Source organism: Hypanus sabinus, chromosome 1, assembly GCF_030144855.1.
Source record: "Hypanus sabinus isolate sHypSab1 chromosome 1, sHypSab1.hap1, whole genome shotgun sequence".
Taxonomy (NCBI): Eukaryota; Metazoa; Chordata; class Chondrichthyes; order Myliobatiformes; family Dasyatidae; genus Hypanus; species Hypanus sabinus.
The window spans coordinates 7,169,603-7,197,461 of record NC_082706.1 but is presented as its reverse complement, the minus strand read 5'-3'; the positions used below and the strand labels follow the sequence as shown (position 1 = coordinate 7,197,461).

The following is a 27,859-nucleotide window of genomic DNA, read 5'->3' as shown; positions in this document are numbered from 1 at the left end:
CTGTGGTTACAGGCGGATGACATACCATCACCATTGGTCACTCCTATCACAGACTGGAAAGGATGGTTACTAGAAATCTGTTCCAGCGGCAGTGGAGACACTTCACCTGAAACTGTTCCTCTCCTCACCTACAGACAGGAGACTACAGATGCCGGAATCTGCAGCAGGTGACGAAAAGCTTATGGAACTCAGCGGGTCAGAGAGCATCTGGGGAGGGAAACGGACAGTCCACGGCTGAGACGCTTCATATGCATGCCGACTTTCTTTCTTTCTCTCTCACGCTCCCCCCGTCCGATAATGACTGATCCGCTTCGTCCTTTCTTTCCACCTGCCCATGGCTGCCGGGGGAAGAGAGGGGGCGACGGATTCCCGACTGCGCCTGCGCACCGCCCGCTGGCCCCGCCCCGCGGGATGGTTTTTTTAAATTCCTCCCGAGGTAAATAGGGGAAGGATTTAAACGCCGGAACGATTTCCGGGAGTGACGTGTGCAGGCCGGGGTCTTTGGGGTGAGTTAATGAGGGAGGGAAGCTCCCGGCAATGGAGGGGAGGGTTGGGGAGGGTTAGGGAGGAGGGAGGGAAAGGTGAAAAGGGAAAATGAGTGAGGCTTCTGGGCCGGGGGTGGGGGGTGAGGAGAATGGTCGGTTGGCCGGCCGGTGTGTGCCCAGGCTGGGAGTGGAGGTGTGTATGGGGCCGCTGAGGCGGACGTTCCCAACGCTGGATGGGGATGGGGGTGTGGCACAGTTGGTGAGTATGCCCTGGGGTGGTAAAACGCGGGGCTTCTGCTGTGATGGGCAGAGGTCGGACTTTGGGGTGGTCTCCGGGTTAGGGAACGGTGGGATTGGGGTTGACCAGAGAAGGATATACGGGGCTGGGGAGCAACGAGGATGTTAGGCATAGGCGTTTGTCGGGACAATAGAGGGAGGATGTGGGACTGAGGCCATGATTTAGTGTAGGAAGGGAGAAAGATTGACCAAGGAAGGAAATGGTGACATAGGGCTGGGAGGTGAGTACGTGGATGCTGTGTGCGAAGGAGACAGAATTAGAGCATTTAGAAACATAGAAAACCTACGGCACAATACAGGCCCTTCAGCCCACAATGCTGTGCTGAACATGTACCTACTTTAGAAATCACGTAGGGTTACCTATAGTCCTCTATTTTTCTAAGCTCCATGTACCTATCCAGGAGTCTCTTAAAAGACCCTATCGTACCTGCCTCCACCACCACCGCCAGCGGCCCATTCCACGCATTCACCACTCTGTGTTTAAAAAAAAACTTACCCCGAACATCGTCCAAGCATCTTAAAACTGCCCTCTCGTGTTAGCCATTTCAGCCCAGGGGTGGGGGAGGGGGGGTGAGTAGCCTCTAACTATCCACGTAATCTATGCCTCTCATCGTCTTATTTCTCAAAGAATGCCAAGCAATCAGCTGAAGAGCATAGAGTTATTCTTTGCAATGTTCTAGCCGAATAGAAGCTGGTTCTGTTGTAACTTTCAGCCCGGATTTGGACTTCTGAGGAATGGGCAATATCAGAGAGGGAGTCAATCGAATTGGCATGGACTTGATTGCCTGAGTTACGGGGTGTGGGGAGAGAGAGACTGGACAGGTGACATTGTTACTTGTTAGAATGTAGAAGACTGAAGAACAGATCTTACAGGGGTACCAAAATCATGAGGGCCATAGATTGGATGAGAGCACATAGTTTCTTTTCCTGGGGAAAAGTAAGTCCAAAACCAGACAGCAGAAGTTAAGATGAGAGAGGAAAGATGTAAATGGGACCTTGAGCAAATTCATGCAGAAAATGTTGTGTGTGTAAGGAGATGTTGGAGAAAATAGTTGAGGCAGATACAATGACACCTATCTGGGCAGCAGAGGTTTAGAGCAGGGATTCCCAAACTGGGGTCCACAGACCCCTCCGTTAATGGGATTGGTCCAGGGCATAAAATGGTTGGGGAACCCCCTAGTATAGAGGAATCTGGGCCAAATGTGGTAAATGGGACTGACTTAGCTGCAGTTTTTAGTTGGCGTGAGCTAGCTGGACCAAAGGGCCAGTATCTCTGCTGTATGACAAAGACTGGCTGTATTTTAAAAGAAAAATGCTGTATTCATTGGGGGGGGGGGAGAGGATGAAATTAAAACCATTAGACTGTAAGATACAGGAGCAGAATTGGGTCATTTGGCCTATCAAGTCTCCTCTGCCATTCCATCATGGCTTATTTATTATCCCCCTCAAACCCACTCTTCTGCATTCTCTCTGTAACCTTTGATGCACTTACTAATCAACAACCTATCAACCTCTGCCTTAAATATGACTTGTCCTCCACAGCTGTCTGTGGCAATTAATTCCGCAGATTTGCTACCCTCTGCCTAAAGAAAGTCCTCCTCATCTTTTCAGGACTGCCTTAGGGACTTCAACTCTGGATTTTTCCTCAGGGTTTACTCCCGGAGCCTTCCTCATCAGTGGGTATAGCTATATCAGTGGAGATCAGTTTTCTTTCTCCTAGATGAGCTGCCAACCACAGCTGACGAGCCCAATCTGCCTGAAGCAACTGGTTTTAAGGTGCCAGTTACCCATCTTTGCCCCTGCGCCTGTCAGTAGAAACGGTTTCACTGAGCCTAGTAGTTAGGCCACACGTGAAGGCCAGGAGCTGGACTTACTGGTCAGAGGCTATTTGAGTCACACACCATTGGGAGCATTTAATAGGTCATGGGAGCTTGTCCCCAGTACCCTCCTCACACCCAGCTATACAACCTTGAGGAACTAATGAAATAAGAAAGATTCAAAATAAACTGACCCTATTGCAATGGCATGATTTAACTGGCATTCCATAAGCCAGTGCTGGTATGACGACTATTGCAATGTGTCAGTTGAAATAGTGATTAGAAAAAGCATCTAATGATCGAAGACTGTGAAGAACACCACCATTGTCTGTAAGGAGTTTGTACATTCTCCCCCTAACCCCGTGGGTTTCCTCCGGGTGCTCCTGCTTCCTCGCATGGTCCAAAGTGTACTGGTCGTAAGGTTAATTGATCATTGTAAATTGTCCCATGGTTAGGCTAGGGTTACATAGGATAGTTGCTGGAAGGGCCTACTTTGCGCGGTATTACAATAAATACATAAAAGGCTATATGTGAGCAAGTGTAAGGTTTTGCACTTAAGTAGGACCAACTAGGTCTTACACAGTGAACAATAGGGCACTGAGGAGTGTAGTAGAACAAAGGGATCTGGGAATACAGGTCCATAATTTGTTGAAAGTGGAGTCACAGGTATATAGGGTCGTAAAGAAAGCTTTCGGCTTTCATATATAAAAGTATTGAGTTCAGGAAATGGAATGTTATGTTGAAGTGGTACGAGACATATTGGTGAGTCCTCATTTGGAGTGCAGTGTACAGTTGTGGTACTGTACAGGAAAGACACATACAAGGTTGAAAGGGTGCAGAGAAAATTTACAAGGATGTTAACGGGTCTGGAGGACCCGAGTTATAAGAGAAGATTGAATAGGTTAGAACCACACACAAAATGCTGGTGGAACGCAGAAAGCCAAGCAGCATCTATAGGAAGAAGTACGGTTGACGTTTCGGGCCAAGACACTTTGTCAGGACTAACTGAAAGAAGATTTAGTAAGAGATTTGAGAGGTGGAGGGTGAGATCTGAAATTATAGCAAAAGACAGGAGGGGGAGGGACGAAGCTGAGAGCTGGAAAGTTGACCTGACACAGACTGGGAGACGTTTCACTGAACACCTACGCTCTGTCCGCCAGAGAAAGCAGCATTTTAATTCCACGTCCCATTCCCATTCTGATATGTCTATCCATGGCTGCCTCTACTGTCAAGATGAAGCCACACTCAGGTTGGAGGAACAACATCTTGTATACCGGCTGGGTAGCCTCCAACCTGATGGCATGAACATTGATTCCTCTAACTTCCGTTAATGCCCCCCTCCCCTCCTTACCCCATCCTTTCTTTATTTATTATTTTCCCCTTTTTTCTTTTCTCTCACTTTTTTCTCTCTCTGCCCCTCTTACTATCACTCCTTCCCTGCTCCCCATCTCCCTCTGGTGCTCCCCTCCCCCTTTCTTTCTCCCTAGGCCTCCCGTCCCCTGATCCTTTCCCTTCTCCAGCTGTGTATCCCTTTTGCCAATCACCTTTCCAGCTCTCAGCTTCATCCCTCCCCCTCCTATCTTCTATCATTTTGGATCTAGCCCTCCCCCTCCCACTTTCAAATCTCTTATTTCTTCATTCAGTTAGTCCTAACAAAGGGTCTCAGCCCAAAACGTTGACTGTACTTCTTCCTGTAGATGCCGCCTGGCCTGCTGCATTCCACCAGCATTTTGCGTGTGTTGCTTGAATTTCCAGCATCTGCAGATTTGTGTTTGCGAATAAGTTAGGACTTTACTCTTTAGAACATAGAAGTTTGAGTGGAGATTTAATAGAGGTATGTGAAAAAATAAATAAATTGAGGGGTATAGATAGGGGAGAGCCTGGGAGTGGGCTGGAGGTTTTGTTTTGTTGACTGCGAATGTTAGTTTCTCTATTATGTTTAAGATCACTAAAGCTGCTTAGACGATTATCTCATTGTACTGCTCATTTTAGTTATTTATCGTTACAAGATTGTCTTTGCTGGCTTCTTAAAGAAAATATTGAAGTACTCTTTTGAACTTTGAAACTTCGTTACTTGGAGCGCAGGTTCATCTCTGAGATGTTATATACACACACATACAGTGTCAACCCTCGTGCTTAGTCTCTGAGATGTTTTGGTTTGTTTTCTAGTAACCACTACAGAATTACCTGATGCATACAAAGCAGTTTATTCAATTTTAGATTCCTTTCATGTTTAGAGAGAGATTTGCAAAATGGTCCCTTGGATAATATAGTTGTTCTCTGAAGAAAAATAAATCGTAGAAAAAGCCCTTCCTGCTGTTGAACAAGCTACAATGAGTTCTGACACAGAAAGCTTTAGAAAGGACGACCCACCATCCAGGCCATGCTGTCTTCTTGCTGCTGCCATCAGGCAGGAGGTTCAGGAGCCTTTTTCCCATGCCACCAGATTTAACCATCAGGCTCCTTAACCAGAGTGGATAACTTCACTCACCTCAACACTGAACAGTTTTCACAGCCTACAGATTCACTTTCAATGACTCGATAACTCATGTCCTTGGTTTTATTTATTTACACAGTTTGTCTTTTGCACATTGTTGGTCTTTGTGTGTAGTTTATCATGAATTCAATTGCATTTCTTTGTTCTACCTGCAAGAAAATGAATCTCAGGGTAGTATATGTACTTTAATAATTGACTTGGAGAAAAGATTGGTAAGAATTATCTATATCAGCATGGATGATTGAGATCTCTGTGAAACTGTAAGCTTGCCAGGGTGGATACTGAGAGCCTGTTTGAGAATCTGGAGCTATAAATACTAAATCTGAGTGGCACTTGGAATTTTGCTCCGAAAGGCTGTGAACCTTTGGAATTTTCTACCTTGGGGCTCGATCTTTGAATATATTCTAGGATGATCGTCTTGGGTACCATTTTGACCTTTAGGATGCATAATTCCTATTATAGTTTCCATATCAACTGCCTTCATGAAGTTGCCTTTGAAGACTGTAACAAGTTCTGAAGTTTACATGACTGGCAGACTGACCTATTGTTGGAGGTGTTCCTGTGACCATGGCGACCTTGGGTGCTATCTGATAATTGTTCTGTCTCAGCCTGGCACCACATTTTATTCTTTCTCCTTAGGCGTGCCAGCAGTGCAGACATGAAGTTATACAGCCTGAGTATATTGTACAAAGGTGCCACAAAGGTTAACCTTCTCAAAGCTGCTTATGATGTTTCATCCTTCGGTTTCTTCCAGAGATCCAGGTATGAGGGGTTTCAGTCAAATGCTTACATCTAAGGCCGGAAAATGGGAGATTAATTAAACCAGGGGTCCAAGGACCCCTTGCTTAATGCTCCATGGGATTAAAAAAATGGTTGGGAAACCAGCTTCTCTCTCTGTCTTTTGATTTCATTGTCAATTAATCTGAGTGAATTTTTAAATAGTAAAAATTAGAAAGCTAATGTCTTGATTTAAAAATGACATTAGCCACTAGTGATGGGTGAGTTCCTACATTGAACATTGCCTTACACAAGTGAATATTAATTAAAAGGAATATGAAGTGTTATATCTGTTTATTTTCTGATCCTTGACATTCTTCAGGGAGTCAAGAATGATGAGCAGTTTAATTCAAATGATTGTTAATTGAATTGACTTTACTTCTTGTATTCTTCACAAATCTTTGTTACGTCTCCATCTAAATGTGCGATCGTAGTAATTTATAATAAATAGGACAGTCAATGTAACATAGAGTACACTAAAATCAGCCTGAGTTCATCAGTCTGATGGCCTGGTGGAAGAAGCTGTCCAGGAGCCTGTTGGTCCTGGCTTTTATGTTGTGATACCGTTTCCCGGATGACAGCAGCTGGAACAGTTTGTGGTTGGGATGGCTTGGGTCCCCAATGATCCTACGGGTCCCTTTTACACACCTGTGCTTGTAAATGACCTGAATTATGCGAAGTTCACAACTACAAATGAGCTGGGCTGTCTGCACCACTCTCTACAGAGTCCTGTGATTGAGGGAGTTCCCTTAGCAAGCAATGAAGCAGCCAGTCAGGATGCTCCCAATCGTACCCCTGTAGAAAGTTCTTAAGATTTGGGGGTTGGGTGGGGTGGCAATATCACACAAACATACAAATACTAATCAAACTAAATAAAGAGCTGAGAAAGAGGCCAAGAGGGGAATGAATGACAAAGAATGTGAAGACAGAAGGAAAAAGATGGGGTCTCTGAAAAATCTATCACCTTTACAGAAAAGATGAGGAAAATTCCTCAGGAGTAAACTAATTAATAGGGTACATAATTAAAACAATGACTTAATGTGGGTAATGAGCTAATACTTAGCCAATGAAAAGTGAGAAAGCTGATAAGCTGCTGAGTGGGGTTCAGCCGCCAAACACTGAAAAATACATGAGTTTGTTTAAAAAGTACAAATCTTATAGAAAGTATTATTTAAAAAACAGTGATTTCCAACAAGTGTTGATAGATTTTCCAAAATGGCCATCACTGCATTTTTGTGTATAGCTGAGGATAGGTTTTCCAAAAGGGCCATCATGGCTTTTTCTCCACAGCATGTTGACATCCTTCAGAAATGCATTGTGGACATTAAGTCCAGCTGTTGGACTGAGAAATGTATTGCTGAATATCTTGAAAATTATTTGGGGCAATGATGGTTTTAACCCCGTAACATTTCCATGTGGGTCCTTCATAGTTTTGAAAATATTGCTCCCGGTGGACTGGAAGGTTGTATGCAGAGCAACACCAACAAAATGCTGCAGGAACTCAGATCAGGCAGCATCTAAGGAGAGGAATAAACAACTTACATTTTGGGCTGAGACTTTCTGTGTGATGTTACTACTCAGTAACTGAAAGTGTCACTTTAGCCTACTAAGAGAGGAAATGCATGTAAAATATTAGTGGAGACATCCATGTGATTTGGACTGTTTTTGACGATTATACATCTGGCTGAATTTGTAGATGATTTCTTTACTAACGGGTGTAAAATTATACTGGATGTCGACATTTTCCTGTGTAATAAGTGACAACACTGCAGGACCTTAACTCGAATCTTATAATTTCACCTTACAGTAATAAAAATCCTTCTCCCTTCCCTCTTCCTCCATTCCCCACTCTGGCCCCTTACCTCTTCTCACCTGCCTATCACATCCCCCAGGGTCCTCTCCTTCCCTTTCTCCTATGGCCCACTCTCCTCTCCTTTCAGTCTCCTTCCTCTCCTGCCCTTTATCTTTCCCAGCCACCCGGCTTTACCTATTGCCTTCTAGCTATCCTTCTTCCCTTCCCTCCGCCTTTTTATTCTGTCATCATCTTTCTTTCCTTTCCAGTCTCAAAGTTTCTTGACTTGAAATGTCAACCGTTTATTCATTTCCACAGATGCTGAAAACGAATAAACCTGCTGAGTTCCTCCAGCATCTTGTATGTGCTGCTTTGGATTTCCAGAATCTGCAGAATTTCTGATGTTTAATTGCTAGTTGTCTTTGTCACCTTCCTGCAACAGGTGTCTTAATGTTGCATTAACTTTCTTTGTTCATGCACTGTCTTATAAATTCAGGTTCTCTTCTTCTGCAAAGGTGTTGTTGGATTATAATTTCTGTTTGTTACCCCTAGTGTCCAGGAGTTCATGACATTCACAAGTCAACTAATTGTGGAACGGTCGCAGAAAGGAAACCGAGCTGCAGTGAAGGAGCAAGGTAAGGAGCAGCACACTGGTATGGTTTGTACAATAGCCATTCATTCAAGTGTAACCCTCCTGGGGGGGTCTCGTATACCAATCTGACTCATTAGCTAACTCTGCTGACAATCGTGTGACTCAGCAGTGAGAAAGCCTCCTTCCATAAGCAACATGCGTCTAGGGTCGTGTAACTTGGGTTCAACCAAACGGAAAAGTTGGAATGTCCCAGGGAGGGACATGAATGTGTGTAAATACTGCCCCATGCAAAGTTATTGTTCACCAGAAAAATAGCATCATACACTGCCATAAAATTACAAAGGAAATATATTTGTCAGTATTTTAACTTTAACAAACAGTTAACAGAAAAAGAAAAGAAAGATAAAAGGGCCTATTACAGTTAAACCAGTCCAAATGTGCACATAAACATTGGAGCTCGTTTCTGGCGCTTTGCTTTGATTGTTCATGCGCTGGCCCCACATTCTGCAGAGGAACACCAGCCATAGTTCGAACTTCTCTCAAAGACCATTTCAAGCGAACTGGCTAACTCCGGAGTATTGGCACTTCCTCCTTTGAACCATTTTTCTGCACAAAGCACTTCTTACAAAGGGTTCTCCCCTTCAAGTGGGATCCTCCGAGCATCTTCTCTTGTGCTCTTCACACTTTCTCACAAAAGACCCCAAAATAGACTACTGTCCTTCAAAAATTTGATACAGCCCAGCTCTCTCAAATGTTCCATAGTAAATGTTCCCTGTCTTTAGCTGAAGCCAAAACAATAGTCTATAAAGCTTACTAACAAGACACGTGGTGTTTGCAGAAACTGCTTAAATAAAAATTCCTCGCATAGCAGTAGAAATTTTAACCAGGGCATTACACAGGTGTTTACCAGCCATCCACGCTTGTGTCTGACTTTCTGTTTCCACTGCAGTTAATGGTCGACTGCAAGAACACACTATTTAATGGTGTGGTTAGTGTCGGATTTTTGAGCTAAAACAAGTGAAGTTTTGTCAGGACATTGGGCTTGATTGGGAATGGGACAACAGTGATGTTGCTTGTTCTGTCTGTCCTGACCTGTCTGTAGCCCATCACATGCTCTCTCTCAGCACCTTCCTTGTGCTCAGCTTGTTGGGTCACAAGGGCTTGTTTTCATGCTGTATGATTAACACCAGTGAAGAGGAATCAGCTGTTGTAAAGGTTTGTATGGACGCCATGGATAGATACGGTATCATACCTACCTACTTCACTTCGGTCTCTCCTCAGGGAAGGCCTCCGCATTCAAATGGTCTCTCTCCCCCTCAGTGCTGTTGGAGGATGATACCGAAGCTCTGGGCCTGTGATTTATGGATTGGACCGTAGTTCCCTTAGACTCTTTCAGTTTTGTGCTTTTATATTCTGTATTTTCACTAGTTCTGGTACTGTTTGTACAATTTGTTTGCTTTTCTGTGCGAGGGAGAGGGTTGGGGTTTGATTTTTCTTGCTGCTGCATACGTAATTTGTGTTTTATTTATGTTTGGGGGGGAGTGATGTTTTTCTTTCAATGGTTGCCATGGTTTTCTTTGTTCCATGGCTGTATGGAGAAGATGAATCTCAGAGTTGTATACTGCATACGTACTTTGATAATAAATGTACCTTGAACCTTGTAACCATAGAAACCTGTACAATGGCTGTTGCTTACTCACTGGTGTTAGTCATACAACATGGAAAGAAGCCCTTTGTCCCAACAGGTCCATGTTCTCCAAGGACCTGATGCCTTCTCCAAGCGTCTATTATTCTTCATCCATGCGCTGCCACTCGGCAAAGCCATCAAAAGCATTGCAGAATGTTCCTTTTCCATATGGAAACTGAAAAAGAAATGTCTGTGGAGCTGGAGTATGTAGTTGAGGTTCCTAAAAAAATACTGTAAAGGTTGTCCTTGGAAAAAATGGGGGGCACTGGAGGATGAGCAAGAATTGTTGGATAGGTATGTATAAGAGGAAGTTTAGTATGCAGCTTATTTTTATTTATTTAGAGATGTAGTGTGGAATATGCCCTTCCAACTCAACGATCCACACAGCCCAGCAATCCACCTATTTAAAGCTAGCCTAATCACAGCACGGTTCACAATGACCAACTAACCAGTACAGTTTTGGACTGTGCCAGGAAATTGGAATATCTGAAGGAAACCTGCATGGGAGAACATGCTAACACCTTGCAGATGCCGCTGGAATTGAACTCCGAACTCCAGTGCCCCGAGATGAAATAGCATTACGCTAACATTGCGCTATGGTGGGGCCTTAGGCCTGCATAAACTCTATACCATGTTATGTGAAATTGCAGAGGATCTTGCTGTCACTTTTTATTCCCCAAAGTCAAAGGTAAGAAAGGTAAGAATAACTGCTGTCATTGAATTGGATTGGATGCTGTTATACTGAGCGTGTTTTCATTTCTGCCAATCCTCTTTTTTTCTTCACAGACTATCTGTGTCATGTCTACATTCGCAATGATTCTCTGGCAGGGGTGGTTATTACAGACAGCGAATATCCGTCAAGGGTTTGCTTCACACTACTTGATAAGGTTTGGTCCACTATCTGCTTTTAAGTGTTGTCCAGAAACAATGGATTTGGGTTCTGGAGTTTGTTTCCTCACATTTCAGAATCAGGTTTATTATCGCAGCTATGTCATGAAATGTTGTTTCGTGGCATCAGTACAGTGAAATACTTACATAGTACTCCAAGCTAGAGCAAGAAGTATAAAATAAGTAGTTCAAAAGGGCAATTAAAGAGTAAGAGAGCATCCATGGATCCACCATTGAACACATTTACAAGGAGCACTGCCACAAGAAAGAATATCCATCAAGGACCCCACCATCCAGACCATGCTCTCTTATTGCCGCTATCATCAGACAGGAGGTACAGGAGCCTTGGGTCTCTACGCCACCAAGTTCAGGAACAGTTATTACCCCTCAACCATCAGATCCCACACCACCAGGTTCAGGAACAGATATTACCCCTCAACCATCAGGTCCCACACCACCAGGTTCAGGAACAGATATTACCCCTTGACCATCAGGTACCACACCAGGTTCAGGTACAGTTATTACCCCTCAACCATCAGGTCCCACACCAGATTCAGGAACAGTTATTACCCTACAGCCATCAGGTCCCACACCACCAGGTTCAGGAACAGATATTACCCCTCAACCATCAGGTACCACACCAGATTCAGGAACAGTTATTACCCCTCAACCATCAGGTCCCACACCATGTTCTGGAAGATTATTACCCCTCAATCATCAGGCTCCCAAGCCAACATGTACAACTTCAAGACTCTGTCTCAGGTACTCTACTACTCACTTTCTCAATATTATTTCTTACTTCTGTATTGATTACTTGCACTATTTGTCTTTTGCAAATTGGTTGTTTGTCAGTCTTCTTGTAAATTCTATTGTACTATAATTTCCTGTGAATGCCTGCAAGAAAATGAATCTCGACATAGTATATGGTAACACACACTCAATGGCCACGTTGTTAGATACACCCCTTCGTTAGTTGCCTGATTAGATATTTGCATTATGTGGCAGCAACTCAATGTATAAAAACATGCAGAAATGGTCAAGGCGTTAAGTTGTTCAGATCAAACATCAGAATGGAAAAGAAATATGATCAATGTGACTTTGACTGTGGAATGATTGGTGCCAGATGGGGTGGTTTGAGTATCTCAAACTGCTGACCTCCTGGGGTTTTCATACATGACAGTGTCTGGGTTTTATAGAGAATGGTGCAAAAAAACATCCAGTGAGTGACACTTCTGTGGGTGAAAACATCTTGTTAATGAGAGAGGTTGGAGGAGAATGGCCAGACTGGTTCAAGCTGACAGGAAGGTGACAGTAGCTCAAATAACCCTGCATTATAACAGTGGTGTGCAGAAGAGCTTCTCTGAGCACAACACATTGAACATTGAAGTGGATGGGTTATAGCAGCAGAAGGCCTCAAACTATGCCCAGTGGCCACTTTATGCACAGGTGGTACCTAATAGACCATAAGATATGGGAGCAGAATAATACCATTTGGCCTATCATGTCTGCTCCACCATTTCATCATAGTTGATCCATTTCCTTTTCAGCTCCAATCACCCACCTTTTCCCCAATGAGATCAAAAAGTGGCTACTGAGTGTGTATGTACTTTGATAATAAATTAACTTTGAACTAAGAGTGCAGAAAGTTCACACTAAGCTAAATAGGTTTTTCTTGTCTGGTGCAAATGCTTTTCAATTGCATGGATTGTCTCTAAATTGCACTGAAATAACCATACAACCCAACAAGTAGAGCAGCTGCTTGACAGTGGACCTGCAACGCTGTCAGTGTGGAGTTTACACGTTCTCCCTGAGACCACATAAACTTACCTTGTGTTTCAACTGTTTCATATATCCTTCCTCATCCCAACAGTTTGAGGTTAACTTACTGTAAATTGCCCATTTGAGGGAAGTTGGATGGTATGGTGGGGGGGGGGGGGGGTGGTAGGGTTAATGTAACAATGGGTGCTTGATTATTGGAGTGGGCTGAAGGGCCTGTTTCTGTGCTGTATCTCGCTCTCACTCTTTAGTTCCTCTGATGTTTTCTTTGTGTTTAGGTATTGGATGACTTCTCCAAGCAGGTCGACAGTATAGACTGGCCATCAGGAAATCCTAACACTATTCAGTACACAGGACTGGATGCTCAGCTGGCTCGCTATCAGGTACTGTACCAGCCAAGAGTTGATCTTTGTTTCTACACAACTGCAGGGAGGGTCAGAAATGACCCTACCCCTTCACTTATTCTGGCTTCTTTCCCCTTCCTTTCCAGTCTTGATGAAGGGTCTCAGCCCAAAGCATTAACTGTTTATTCATTTCCATAGATGCTCTTCAACCTGCTGAGTTTCTCCAGCGTGTTGTGTATGTCTTTATGAAAGAACTGTCCTATTTGATTTGCTCCCCTGCCCATTTCCCATAGTCCTTGGTACCTTTTCCTTTAAGAATTATTATTTATTCAGATACATTGTTTTGTGAAGAGAGTATTGCAGAGAGGCTCAGAATTAGGTTTATTATCAAAGATAAAGATTATCTTTATTCGTCATGTGTACATCGAGACATACAGTGAAATGTGTCATATCAAATTTAATCAAGGATGCAAACTCCTTATAATGGTGAAATTAAATGTCAGCCACTAGTGCTGTAATAAAACATCCTTGATGCTATTATCAGACTGCTTGCTTGTGTGTTTACCTTCAGTGATTAGCAGAGAATACACCATCAACATTTTCCAACCTTTTAAACATCTTTTAAGTAATACTTTGCTTTTAGAGCATAAGATATAGGAGCAGATTTAGGCCATTTGGCCCAGAGTTTATGTTGCCATTATATCATGACTGATACAATTTTCCTCTCTGCACCAATGTCCTGCCTTCTCCCCATATCTCTTCATACCTTGATCAATCAAGAATCTATCAACCTCTGCTTTAAACATACATATAAAGACTTGGCCTCCAGAGCTACCTGTGGCAAAAAATTCCACATATTATCCATTCTCTGGCTAAAGTAATTCCTCATCTCCATTCTAAAAGGAGTCCCCTATATTCTGAGACAGTGTCCTCTGATCTTGCTCTCCCACAATAGGAAACATCCTCTCCACAACCACTCTATCAAGGCTTTTCACCATTTGATAGGTTTCACCCCTCATTCTTCAGATGCTGTTCATATGACAAAACCATTCAACCCATAATCATATTTTTGTGAGCCTTCTTAGAACCCTCTCCAGATTCAGTACTGTCTTTCTAAGATAAGGGGCCCAAACCTGCTCACAATACTCAGTGAAGCCTTACCAATGCTTTATAAAATTTCAACATTACATCCTTGCTTTTATGTTCTAGTCCTCTTGAAATAAATGCCAATGTTGCATTTCCTTCCTCAGACTCACCTGCAAATTAACCTTTATGGAATCCTGCACAAGGACTCCCAAGTCCCTTCGTGTTTCAGTTCTACCAAAGTGCATGACCATACACTTCCCGACACTGTATTCTATCTTCCATTTCTTTACCCATTCTCCTAGTCTAAGTCTTTCTGTAGCCTCTCTGATTCTTCAAAACTACCTGCCCCTCCACCTATCTTCATATCATCTGCAAACTTTGCAACAAAGCCATCAGTTCCATCATCGAACTCATTGACATATAATGTTAAATGAACACCACTAGTCACTGGCAGCCAGTCAGAAAAGGTTCCCTTTATTGCCAAGTCAGAAAAGGCTCCCTTTATTTCCCACTGGTTTTCCTACTCCTAGGTTTTTTTAGTCTTAAAATAATTTTTGCTTAAAGTGTCTATGGCTATGGCTGTAGACGTTAAGAGGCTTATCATGACCTTGAGCAAGACTGGAAAGAATGGTCACCATTTCTGTTCTGCTCTTTTACATTGAGGTGATGATAGAAAGTTACAGCAAGGAAGAAAATCCATTGTTATGCCAACATTATGAAAGAACAACCCTATTAGAACTGCAAACCTGTCTTTTTTTCCTTAGTTAGTCCCTGGTTCATTTTCCTTTTTTGGATCATTATTTATCAAAATACTGCAATATTTTTCACCTGGAAGTTTGGAGAGTGCATCACAGATGAAAGTTTGTGTCAAATTAATTCACTCCTTTTGAGTGTGGTTCTTCAGACAATGGTTGCCGTAGAACCATCAGGCTCCTGAACCGGCTTGGATAACCTCACTCACTTCAATGCTGAATTGACTCCAGGAGCCTGAAGGCACACACTCAGCGATTCAGGAACTGCTTCTTTCCCTCTGCCATCCGATTCCTAAATGGACATTGAACCTGTGAACACTATCTCACTTTTTTAATATATATTGTATCTGCATTTTGCATGATTTTTAATCTCTTCATTATGCATGTACTGTAATTGATTTACTTTTTTTTCTTTTATATTGTGTTGCTGCTAAATTAACAATTTTCACAAAATGCCAGTGATAATAAACCTGAAAACTATAGACTCTTTCAAGGATTATGCAGCTCGTATTCTCAGTACAGGTTGAGTACCTTGTATCTGAAATTCCAAAATCCGGAATTTTTCTTTTGAGTGCAGACATGACATTGCAAATGGAAAAATTCCACAATGCGCTGGTATGCAGATCTCCATGCATCACAGACAGTGCTAAGAAGTGACCTCACATAAGTAATGAACTGAAGTTAATGAAAAACACTGCATAGAGTGAATAATGAAGATCTCGATTGTGTATTGAAAGAGTGGATTTGTCAGCATTGGAATGAACATGTGCTGCTTAAAGGTGTGCTGATCATGAAACTAGCAAAGATCTATCATGTTGAACTGAAAATTGAGAGTAATTGTAACTATTCAGCAGGTTGGTTGCAGAAATTTAAGATACACAGCATTTAAATTTTTAAGGATTTTAACGATAAAGCGTCTGCTAATCACAAAGCAAGAGAGAATTGCATCGATAAATTTGCCAAGATCGTCGCTGATTAAAATTTAACACTAGAACAAGTCTACAATGCTGATTGTTCTTGTACCTTCAGAACCTTTAAAAAAAGTTAAATACAAATAGTGTATAGTAACCTTTTAATGAAAGCATGACATGGTAGGTGGAGATTGAAAGGCTACGAATATTCAACAGCTGATTCAGGCATTCTCCAGATGCTGCTGTACTGCTTTTGTTACCCTGCACACACATTTTCTTTATATTAATGGTATGTAATAATTTTTACTAAGTACATGAACAGGTATAAGATAGTCTGCTTTCCAGTAGTGCACAGATTCAGAGTTGGGAGTAATTGCAATCACAAGCTGTTTCATTATATATTCCAAAATCTGAAACAGTTCTGGCTCCAAGCGTTTCAGATAAGGTATCACTCAAAGTATTATATTTTATTATTTGCGTGATTTGTCTTTTGCCCATTGGTTGTTTTTGTTTATGGCTTTTCAGAAGTTCTATTGTATTCTTTTATTTTTCTGTGAATACCTGCGAGAAAGTGAATCTCACGTTGGTATATGGTGGCACATATGTACTTTAAATTGCATTGGAGTCATTGTCTCTGTTACACATCCTCGCTCTGGGTTAAGGTAATTTGTCATGTGCACGTGTGTGTGGAAGTTAGTGGACAGTGCGTGGCGTTATGTAGCAGTTAAAATAAATATAGTCACCTGTTCGCCTGCTTGGCGGTATAGAGAGGGGGTGAGTAGGGAGCATATTTTTCATTGATTGCACATCTTTGATCCCTTGTCTTTGTTTGAATATGATTCAATTACACATTTTTGTCTTACATGAATTACAGAAGAGTCGAATAATTTTTTTGTAATAAAGGATTAAACATACTATTTTGACTTGGAATTCAGTTAGTTGGAAGCACATCATTAAGTGCGGTACTCCCTCACTAGTTTTACATGCTTCCCTCTAGATCACTGTTTCACACACTGTTTGCCTGCCTTTCTACAGAACCCTCGAGAAGCTGACCCTATGAGTAAAGTACAGGCGGAACTGGATGAAACCAAAGTCATCTTGGTAAGCGTCAGAGTGAATGACTAGTGATGTTCGAACCTGGTTGTATGGTGTGGAGCTGGTACCTGTTTCCTTCCTTGACCCCTTTAGCTGATTACCAGCTGACTGCTTCAATGTTATTTCCTGTTTCTGTTAATTAACTCTACCAGACTGTGCACCCATCGTGCTTGCATTCTACACACTGCTGCTTTTCTCAGTCTTGAGAGTCACTGACTTTTTGATTAGATGAGCTAACGCAGCCGAGTAGGCCACGTGGCCCTGTCCAGCCCATCTGCCATTCATTCAGTGTGGAATAGAAAAGGCCAATACAGCACTTTGAGCCGTGCTGCCCAGCAATTCCCCAATTTAATCACGGGACAGTTTACAATGACCAACTAACCTACCAACCCATAAGTCTTTGGACTGTGGGTGGAAACTGGAGCACCCAGAGAAAAGCACACAATCTCAGGGAGAATGTACAAGCTCCTTACAGGCAGCAGCAGGAATTGAATCCAGATCACTGGTACTGTAAAGCGTTGGTACTAACAACTACGTTCATTAATTTGAGCTTTGATCAGTTTAATTGCCTATAAGACTGTAACTCTGCACAGCTGTCTTCCAGTGCTCTAAATAAATTTTGCCTCCACTATGCTTTGAAGAGTTCCAGAGACCCACTATCCCAGGGGTTCCCAACCTACCCATGGACCCCTCTAATGGTAGGGGTTAATGGCATAAAGTTTGGGAATACCTGCTTTATCCTCTGGGAGTCGAGAGTTCTGCCATGTCTAATTTAAATAGATGATCCCTTTTTAAACAATGGCTTCTAGTTCTAGATTCTTCCTCAAGGGTCAAGGTTCAACTTAGTCATTTACATGTATTAGAAATTTGCTGTGCTGTGTTGGTCCGGGTGTGATATTCAACCGAAAACAATAGTTAACAATTATAAAGAACTGGATAAAAAGTAAATTTAAATATTAAAGCACGGATATGTGCATGTATTTACAATGTAAATAGCATTATAAAGTGGTTTGAAGTCTTTACAGTACATTGCTAATTGGCATGGTTGATTCTATTGTATTTCTTTGTTTTACTGAGAATTCTACTATAAATTAATCTCAGGAGACATATACATGCTTTGATATAAATTTACTTTGAACTTTGATCAGGTTAACTTCCTGGGGGAAGAAACATTTAAGATGATGTCAGTAGCCCTAGAGTGCTTTCCATAAGGGAGTTTTTGGAAAAGGTAGTGTCCGCAGTGATTTTTTTCCTGCCCGATTCCTTGTACTGGTCACATTCAAGTCCTGCAGTGATGGTAGATTCCAGCCCCGCTGACCTGACATTTCACTGTAGTTTTCATGCATTGTGAGAGTGTGCTGCATCAAACCAGACAGTAACAGATGTGAAGAGAAAAATATTCTCTCCACATCCACCCTGTTAAGTCCCTTCAGCATCTTTGTGTCTTATTAAGACAATAGACAGTAGGTGCAGAAGTAGACCATTCGGCCCCTCGAGTCTGCACCGCCATTCTGAGATCATGGCTGATCATTCACTATCAATACCCAGTCCCTGCCTTGTCCCCATATCCCTTGATTCCCCTATCCATCAGATATCTATCTAGCTCCTTCTTGAAAGCATCCAGAGAATTGGCCTCCACCGTCTTCCGAGGCAGTGCATTCCACACCTCCACAACTCTCTGGGAGAAGAAGCTCTTCCTCAACTCTGTTTTAAATAACTGACCTCTTATTCTCAATCCATGCCCTCTGGTACCAGAGGGCATGGATCAATTATATCAACTTATGAACTCCAATTGATATAAGCCTGGGCTGTCCAACTTTTCTCAGAGATGACCCTCCAACTGCAGGCATTAGTCGAGTAAACCTCTTCTGAATTTTCTTGAACGCATTACCATCCTTCCTGAAATAAGTAGACCAATACTGTACATATCAATCCAGATGTATAGACCCTTAGTTCTGCACTCAATTGCCGTTGCAATAATTAATAATTTGCTTTCTGACTCTGTATAATTTTACAAATGTTGTGCGTGGATACCTGTGTATCACAGAGCTGTAGTTTCTCACCATTGAAGTGGTGCTACACCTGCCCATTCACCACCTCCCCTGTCTCCATTCAGAATCTCAAACAGTGCTTGCAGTTGAGGCAACACTTCACCTACGAGTCTGCTGGGGTCATTGATTATGCCCAGTGCTCCCAATGCAGCCTCCTCTATGGTAGTGAGACCCATCGTAAATTGGAGGAGAACCTTCGCTCTGTCTCCCAAAAGCAGAACTTCCCAGTGGCCAAACATTTTAATTCTGATTCCCATTATAACATGTCGGTCCAAGCCACCTCTTGTGCCAAGATGAGGCCACCCTCAGGGTGAAGGAGCAACACCTTGTATTCCTTCTGGGTAGCATCCAACATGATAGCATAAATATTGAGTTCTTCCAGTTTGAAAAAAAAACTCCTTTTCCCTCCCCTTTTCTATCCCCCCTTCTGGCATCTTGCCTCTTCTTTCCTGCCTGTCACCTCCCCTGGATCCTCCCTCCTTCCCTTTCTCCTACAGTCCACTGTCCCCTCCTGTCAGATTCCTCCCTCTCCAGCCATTACCTTTCCTACTCACCTGGCTTCATTCTGGCATTTCTTTCCAGTCCTGAAGAAGGGTCTCGTCCCAAAACATTCATTTACACAGATTCGACCTGACCCGCTGAAATCCTTCAGTATTTTGTGTGTTGCTTTGGATTTCCGGCATCTGCTGACTTTTTCATGTTAATATTTTTAATTTTGCATTACCATGGACAGTTTTACATTTTCTGACATCGTGTTCCATTTTCCCAGTCATTTAACCTTTTGTCTTCCATGTGTTACACCTTATCTATAAACACCTCTCGGATTGTAGTTTCCTATTCACTCTTGCTCCACAATCACCATTTAATGAGTTATAAAATAGAAACAATGTTCAAATTCAGAAAATAATTTTACCGATCTTTCATGAACTGTAAATAATTGCAGGCATGATAGACAGCTACATTTGTACATAAACACAAGAGATTCTGTAAATATCGGAATTCCAGACCAGCATACAATGCTGGGGGAGCTCAGCACATCAATGATGGCCTGAAGGCTGAGGAGGGAAAAAGGTTCATCCATGATTAAATGGCGATGCAGACACGGCTGGTCTATTTCTGCTCCTGTGTCTTACGGAAACACTAACTGTATATTAAAACCATTAGGCATGGGAACAGAATTGGGGCAGTCGATCCACTGAGTCTGCTCTACCAGTTGATCATAACTGATTTATTTTCTCTCTCAACCCCATTCTTCTGCCTTCTCCCCAAAATGTTTAACACCCTTACTAATCAAGAAACTTTGCTTTAAATACACCCAGTGAGGTGACTTGGCCTCCACAATCATCTGTGATAATGAATTGCACCCTCTAACTAAAGAAATGCTTCCCCTTCTCTGTTCTAAAGGGGCGTCCATAGTTCCTCCAGCATTTTGTGTGATACATTTGTACATGTGTGTAGCATAAAGAATTGTCACTTGTTGTAAATCTGTTTGGCTGATAACTGTGGTGCTTTGCAGCATAACACAATGGAGTCCCTGCTGGAACGAGGAGAGAAGCTGGATGATCTGGTGTCAAAATCAGAAGTTTTAGGCACACAATCAAAAGCTTTCTACAAAACAGTAAGTTTGTGCTTCTGAGTCAGTGGAATCATGGTGTAATTAACTGAGTATACTATTTCCTTTATTTGCCCTTTTGTTCTCCAGCCCAAATTGTTAATTACAGTGGATTCTGCTTAATTGGGACACATCAGGACACATTTTGGCCCAATTAAGCAGCTGCCCCAATTGACCAAAGTTCCATAGTATAAAAAGACAAATTACTGTTTAGCTGAGTAAAAATTTATCTATCTGAATGAAATTCAGAACAAATTACAATACTACTAACACTACTACAGCTCCTTAAAACTGTATTAGTTCCTAATAGTTATAGATGGAGAAATTCATCCTGTGAACGCTGCTGTGTTCTTTTGACTGTAAATGGACAAAATCAGTGCAGACACCTAGTGGGCTACCTTCATTGTCTTCAAGCATGAAGTAGTATTGTAATCCAGCAATAAATTTCCTGGTATCCTGTGTAGTCACCAGCTTGAGTTCACATATGTCATCTTCATAACCTTCCTTGTCTTTGTATTTCCCACCTTGGTATTTTTGGTACAATGCTTTCAATGATTGCATCGAACAAATCTTCATTTTCATTGTAACATTCATTATGATCACATTCTTCATAGTTCCTAACGTAGTGAAATCATTCCATTTTCACTTCACATCAAGCAAGGTGTGGTGTCTAACAGTTACTCAAGTGCACATGATTGATGCTAGTTGGAAACGATTTGGCAAGAGTCACATGTTCCAAATAAAGGGGCATAGTGTCCCAAATCAACAAAGGGAATCCTGGCTATTTTCTCAATTATCCAAAGTAATCTGAAAAGAGTGCGAAAAAGAACTGAGTATGTTACCTGGTCTCTAGGGGCTGGGCTATCAGAAGGGGTTGGGCTGACTAGGACTTAAAATGTAGGTGACAGAGAGATGTGTCTGAAATTGTGAGGGACACGGGTAGGTACAGTGCACTCAGTCTTTTCTAGAGTTGGGGAATGAAGACCTAGGAGCGTAGGTTTAAGGTAAGAAGGGAGCAACTAATAGGAACCAAGGGGGAAACCATTCCACACACGGGTATGTAAATTCCAGAGAACGTAGTTGAGGCAGATACAGTGACAGCATTGATTTAAAAGCCCTTTCAACAGGTACGTGGGTAGGAAAGGCTTGAATTATGGGTCATACACAGGGACTAGTTTAAATGGGATCTCGCTCGCCATTGACAAGTTAGGCTGAAGGCCTGCTTCAGTGCTCCGACTGTCCCTGAGATGGGCTAAGTAGTCACCTTTATCTCACATACTCTGACTGTTCTAATGTTATTGTTGTGGCACAATTCATCTAGATTTTCAGTCTCCCCCCATGGACCAATACGACAAGCTTAACTATGAAAGGAGTTGTGCCTAACCACACAGTCATAAGTGTAGAGTGAGTAGAGCAGGGAGCCTGTGGGGCACCTGTGCTAATGGCGATTGAGGAAGAGATGGTATTTCTTTATTTGAGATAGTGTGGCGTGTGCCATTTGAGCCACACTGCCCAATTTAATCCTAGCCTAATAATCGGACAATTTACAGTGGCAGATTAACCTCCCAACTGGTGCATCTGTGGATTGTGAGAAGAAACCGGAGGACCCGGAGGAAACCCATGTGGTCCCAGGGAGAATATACAAACTCCTTACAGGCAGCAGTGGGAATCGAACCCAGGTCACAGTACTGTAAAGCGTGGGTACTAACCACTGCGGTACCATGTCACCCCAATCCGTACAGACTGTCTGCAAGTGAATTCTGAACAGATTCCACAACTTGCAGAGTCACCTCATTAATATTTATTTAATTTTTTTGCACATTGGTTGTTAGGCTTTATTTATGTATTGTTTCTCATAAATTCTATTGCATTTATTTTCCTGTAAATGCCTACAAGAAAAAAATCTCTAGGTAGTAAATAGTGATGTGTGTACGTTGATAGTGTACAAGCGATTTGACATGTCAACAAATACACTCAAAAACTTCTATCGTTGTACCGTGGAGAGCATTCTGACAGGCTGTATCACTGTCTGGTATGGAGGGGCTACTGCACAGGACCGAAAGCTGCTGCAGAGGGTTGTAAATCTAGTCAGCTCCATCTTGGGCACTAGCCTACAAAGTACCTAGGACTACTTTAGGGAGCAGTGTCTCAGAAAGGCAGCGTCCATTATTAAGGACTTCCAGCACCCAGGACATGCCCTTTTCTCACTGTTACTATCAGGTAGGAGATACAGAAGCCTGAAGGCACACACTCAGTGATTCAGGAACAGCTTCTTTCCCTCTGCCATCAAATTCCTAAATGGACATTGAATCTTTGGACACTACCTCACTTTTTTTTAATAAACTATTTCTGTTTTTGCTTTTTTTAATTATTCAATATACATATACCGTAATTGATTTACTTTTATTTTTTCTCTGAAAGATTGAGTATTGTATTGAACTGCTGCTGCACATACATATTTCACATCACATGCCGGTGATGATAAACCCGATTCTGATATTTTGACTTTGACTCTTATTTGTTTGCCTTTCAAGAAATGGAACTGCTCATGGTCAGCTTCATGTTTGAGACAGGCCTTAGGTGTGTGAAGATGCTCAGTGGTTTTCGTGCTTTTAAAAAAAAAAGCATTTAATTTGTTTTCTCTTCTTCCTTAAGGCTCGGAAACAGAACTCCTGCTGTGAGATCATGTGATCTGCGCACTGGCCCACTCCTCTGCCTTCACTAACATTTGGTTTTTGAGAAATGTCTTCAGCCCGTCTGACAAACAGCGGTCCCATCACATGGACAAGTACAGAACATCACACTGAGGCGAGTCCACCGACACCACGAGGCACGTGGGTTGAAGACGGCCATTTCTTTTGTTTTGATGTGCAACTGTGAGTGAGAGCGCAGCCTCTTCTGGTCCTCCCTAAATCGCCGATGGAGTTGTGATCGTTTCCCGTTGGCTACTGGCGGTTGTCATGGTGATCGCAGCAGCTTTCGGTCTCTGCTCGTGTGTTGTCCCTTGTTAAAATGAACTTTGTGAAACTCGATCTGAGTGCTTGTGTGACGCTGGGCGTTCTGTATGTTCGTGATAAACCCACCTTGCAGCATCTGGTGGAGAATTAACTTGGGGACTTCTTTCCCATTTGCAAATGTGGCAGTGTGCTTGGTGTACAGGTTCTGGGTGATGGTGTCTTCCATGGTCCACACTGGTGTGCCTTGACATTGCATCCATCACAGCTTAATACTGTCCCCCCCCCCCCGTGTAGGATCTGCCTGCCTGTAGATCAGAAACAGGAGTCTTGTGATTTGTTACCAGCTACTGTCTTTGCTCGTGTTGAGATGTAGCAGTTTTGCCCACTAAGCCATTAGAGCAGGGTTCACGGCCTTGTCTTTTTTAATGCCATGGACCCCTACCATTAACCGAAGGTCTGCTGACCCCAGGTTGAGAGCCCCTGCACTAGAAGAAAGCCTTAATTAACCAAACTGGCTTGAATAATTTGTTTTCAATGCATGAGGCAAAATACCATAACAGAATAAGGATCCAGGGTCCTCTATTGTGCACTGATCTAGATTGTCCAGTTTTGGCACACGGGAATTGATTTTGACTAAACCAAAGGTTACACTGAGGCGGAGCCCTGGTGGCCAGTGCTGTGGAAGATGTGTGTAACTGTGTCTTTCTAATTAATCTTTTAAGTGATGAACTATTTCCACCAGTGAAGTTATGTCATTACTGTATAAGCTATTCTCTTGCCCCCCCCCGTGAACTACTTTGATCATCTTTTTGGTTGGGGTTTTCCCTTTAACAACGTCACTCACAAGCCGGCTTTGAAGGTAGGAGTGGGGCAGAATGGATTTGAATTCCCTCCACCCCGCTCCCTGGGAATGGTGGAGATGGCAGGCGTGCGGCTAATGTCATGACCTGGGCACACTCACCATTAAGGTACCAACCCTAAAGCAAAGCTGCTGATTCTAATTGTCTTGTTACATTTCTGTGCAAATGTCACCTTGCGTGTGCATGCACACAGAACTGCGACACTGTTTTTGTTTCCAGTCTCTCCTGCTCAGGTGGTGTACACCATTATAGTGAGATTATCTCCACGTGGAGAAGTTTAACTTTTATATTTGAGGACAGTTTTCAACAAGCATTCCAATTTTTGTGCTGTAGCTTGAAAGCAAGTTTTCATATTGCCTCTAATATAGAAATGGCTTCTGGAAATAATTGGGAAGATATCTAGCTCAGGTGGTTAATGGGTTGAGTTGTTGTCTGATCTTGGCAATTTACGAGTGTTTTGTCAGCGTACGAGGAGACATTGTCAGTGCGCTGTTGAAGTCTCCTTGCGTGGCGACGAAACATTTGCAAGCAATTTGCCAAGATTGGAGAATAACTCAACCCAACCAGAAATGACTTCTGTTCACCATACAATACCTCAGTTGAGTTCAAGGAATATCAGAAAGCATGTCAGATTCTGTAGTTCAGCTGCACAAGCCAAGCTTCTTAGAGCTTCACTGATACACTTAATTATTCCATACAAGTGCAAACCTGTTCAAGGCAATACCCATGATTGGTAGCAATGAGCAAGTATGATTCCACAATTTAATGAGTACTTTCCCAGCAACGGAGGGCTGCTTTAAGACTGCACTTCAGTGGCTGGATTGGAAATGATGACACTTTGGAAACTATGAATTTCTGGGAACATATTCCATGTACCATTTTAGTATTACTATTTAATTCAGCATCTAATATAGCAACAAGCATCTCGCTTATGATCACTTTGTGATTTACTAGATGTTTAATTCTCTACCAGGTTCTTTTCTCCCCCTGCCCCCAAACAGATACACACAAGGGATTCTGCAGATGCTCCAAACACAAAATGCTGGAGGAGCTCAGCAGGGCAGGCAGCGTCTATGGATAAACATAACTTTAGTCTTTGTAAAATGACAAATGTTTGTGTATGAATACTGGTGAACTATATTGGAAATTATATTTGAAGTTACTGATTTTGTTCTAAATGTGTTGCTTACTTACACTGTTGTAATCTTGCCATTTTCAAATGTATAAAGTTTACTTTCAAAATATTCTATGGATAAATAGTCAATGTTTCAGGCCAAGACCCTTCAGGACTGGAAAGGGGAAGAAGCCAGTGTCCTCCCCTATTAGATTCATTCTTCTTTGGCCTTTTAACCTTTTCTACCTATCTCCACCCTTGTGCTCACCTGCCTTCCCCCTTACCTGGTCTCACCTATGACATATCAGCTTATACTCCTTCCCTCGCTCCCCTGCCTCCTTCCTTTCCAGTCTCAGTGAAAGCTTTCGGTCTATAATGCTGCCTATTTATTCCCATCCATGGGTGCTGCCTGGCCAACCTAGTTTCTCCAGCATTTTCTGTATGTGTCTGTTTCCTCTGACAGATGCTTTGTTTAATTAAGCCAACAGACATCTGTCTTAATTTTCAGCAAATAGCCACGTCATTAGCTGCATGTTTTTAACCAGCTCTTCATGGCACGAGCATTAAGCAGGAATGTGCAAAGGCTCGTCAGAATCTGTCAGACCCTGGTCCTGCACAAGCCCCACTGAAGTTTTTAATCTTGTGTGCCATCAGAAGTTAAAATGCAGCTTTATCAGTTTTCCAGCTTGTTCTGAAATCTGCTTATCACTCGTGTTCTGTGCTTTGCATTACATTGGTGTAATGGTTAACATCTGAAATAGACTTTCATCAGTCTGTGATTTAGAATCTAAGGGTTCAAACTTAACTACATTGTTATCCTGCATTTTATCCTACATTTAAATGTAGGACTATTTTATTCACATCCATTGTCTTGGCTTCATTTGCTACATTACCTTGTGGAATCAGTACTGAAGTGACCAGTCTGTGCCCAGACAGAGACTCCATGTAGAATAGGGTCACTACCTTTCATTATTTTGTTTACATATCTTTTGCAAAATCCACCATGATATTGCAAGTCTCAATCTTCATATCTGGCTGTTCTGGCTTTTGCAAACATGTCCAGCAAGCGCCTGGAGTCTTTTTCTCGAGTAACACACACAAAATGCTGGAGGAACATAGCAGGTCAGGTATCATACATGGAGAGGAATAAGCATTTGACATCTCAGCCGGACACAGACTTTTAATTCCTCTCCATAGATGCTGCCTGACCTGCTGAGTTGCTCCAGCATTTTGTGTGGTGTAACTCTGGATTTCCAGCATCTGCAGAATCCCTTGTGTTCATTTTTTTTCCCCGGATTTCCAGCATCTGCAGAATCTCTTGTGTTCATTTTTTTTCCCCTCTTCTGCATTGATGCGTCCTTTTGGAATTGTTAACACTGTGATCCTTGGTCCAACCCGTATCATGTTCACAAGTCCTGTGTCAACACGTGTGGGGTGTTCCTTTCATAGCTGCACCACAAGCAAGGAGAACTTCCAATATCCTCTACCGTCATAACTCTGGAATTTATTTAGCTGACATCGTTTGAATCAAACTGTTTAGTGACAGGTTGCAACAAAAACACTTTCTGCTTAAGCAAGTTTCCACCTTTCTCCATTTTCCCACTTAAGTAAGGCACAGGCTGACCCTCAGGCCAGAAAGCAGACACTGCCTGCTCCAACAATACTCACTTCCCTAAAATACTTAAGTGCTGGGCATAACATTACATCACTGCCTCATATGAAAGAGGATGTCAAATAACTTTGTATGTGGCCTTTTTTTTTAAAGAATGTATCATCTTGCTTGAGCTCTCAACAGTTTGGTTGGTGCCTGGCCATTTCAATTGATTGGTGAAGAGTTTCTTGTGTTTGAGCGGAAAGAGATTTGGGCTACCCTTGGAAATGGCACAAGCACCTGCAGGAGCATGGCCTATGATGTTAAAGCAAATCGTGGGGCAGTTAGAATAAATCTGTGGCATTTCTGGTATGGCTTGCCTCCCACACTGGTTTCCATAACCACAGAAAGTGTCCATCATCCATAGTCTCATCCCAGTGAATGCTGCCTTGATAACAATGGGTGCATCGGAAAGGGGGCTGTACCATCTGAAAAAACACTCCGTATAATGTAGCTACTATGAGGATTAAATACAATTTGTACAAGTATTTTGCTTTTTCTAATCAGTCAAACTGTAAATGTGCTGTAACAAATACCTTTAGTCTTAATTGTAAAATAACAAATGTTTGTGTATGAAAACTGGTGATCTTTAATGGAAATTGTATTTGAAGTTACTGGTTTGGTTCTAATGTATTGATTACTTACACAGTTGTAATCTTGCCTTTTCCAAATGTATAAAGTTTAATTTCAAAATATTCTTAGCCATTTAGAATGGTCTGCTCTACAGAGATGAGATTTGACAATTAGGCATCAAGCACAAATCTCATTTTTAATAACTTGCTGAAAATCTTGAGCAGCACCCACAAAATGTTGGAGAA

The 27,859-nt window shown here is 42.3% G+C and overlaps 2 protein-coding genes across 12 annotated transcripts in view; one reads left to right on the top strand and one right to left on the bottom strand.

Moving 5' to 3' along the window:
* LOC132390878 (LIM domain-binding protein 1-like) overlaps positions 1-342 on the bottom strand; it is a 41,934-nt gene extending 41,592 nt beyond the window's left edge. For 9 of the 10 annotated variants that reach the window (XM_059963420.1, XM_059963453.1, XM_059963430.1 and 6 more), the window contains exon 1: positions 129-342. In XM_059963420.1, the coding sequence (XP_059819403.1) occupies positions 129-207 (79 nt within the window). In that variant the 5' untranslated portion in view covers positions 208-342. Of the gene's footprint in view, positions 1-25 lie in introns of all 10 variants that reach the window. The other variant, XM_059963437.1, reaches the window with a different exon arrangement.
* ykt6 (YKT6 v-SNARE homolog (S. cerevisiae)) lies at positions 52-27,734 on the top strand. Of its 2 annotated transcripts, none has more exons than XM_059963489.1 (8): positions 52-167; positions 5,736-5,858; positions 8,218-8,300; positions 10,731-10,831; positions 12,887-12,991; positions 16,737-16,802; positions 20,364-20,465; positions 23,115-27,734. In XM_059963489.1, the coding sequence occupies exons 2-8, from the start codon at positions 5,755-5,757 to the stop codon at positions 23,148-23,150; spliced, it is 597 nt and encodes a 198-aa protein (XP_059819472.1). In that variant the 5' UTR covers positions 52-167; positions 5,736-5,754; the 3' UTR covers positions 23,151-27,734. The 2 variants fall into 2 exon arrangements, with proteins under 2 accessions (XP_059819472.1, XP_059819466.1); XM_059963483.1 differs by lacking the exon at positions 52-167 and adding an exon at positions 394-506.
* The last annotated feature ends 125 nt before the right edge of the window (positions 27,735-27,859 follow it).

What these genes read in the sequence shown, in the direction of transcription:
- ykt6 (XM_059963489.1), top strand. Translation starts at nt 5,755, where the DNA reads ATGAAGTTATACAGCCTGAGTATATTGTACAAAGGTGCCACAAAGGTT. An exon ending in AGCTGCAGTGAAGGAGCAAG is followed by an intron (nt 8,301 to 10,730) that starts GTAAGGAGCAGC and finishes TTTTCTTCACAG; the next exon opens with ACTATCTGTGTCATGTCTAC. An exon ending in CAAAAGCTTTCTACAAAACA is followed by an intron (nt 20,466 to 23,114) that starts GTAAGTTTGTGC and finishes TTCTTCCTTAAG; the next exon opens with GCTCGGAAACAGAACTCCTG.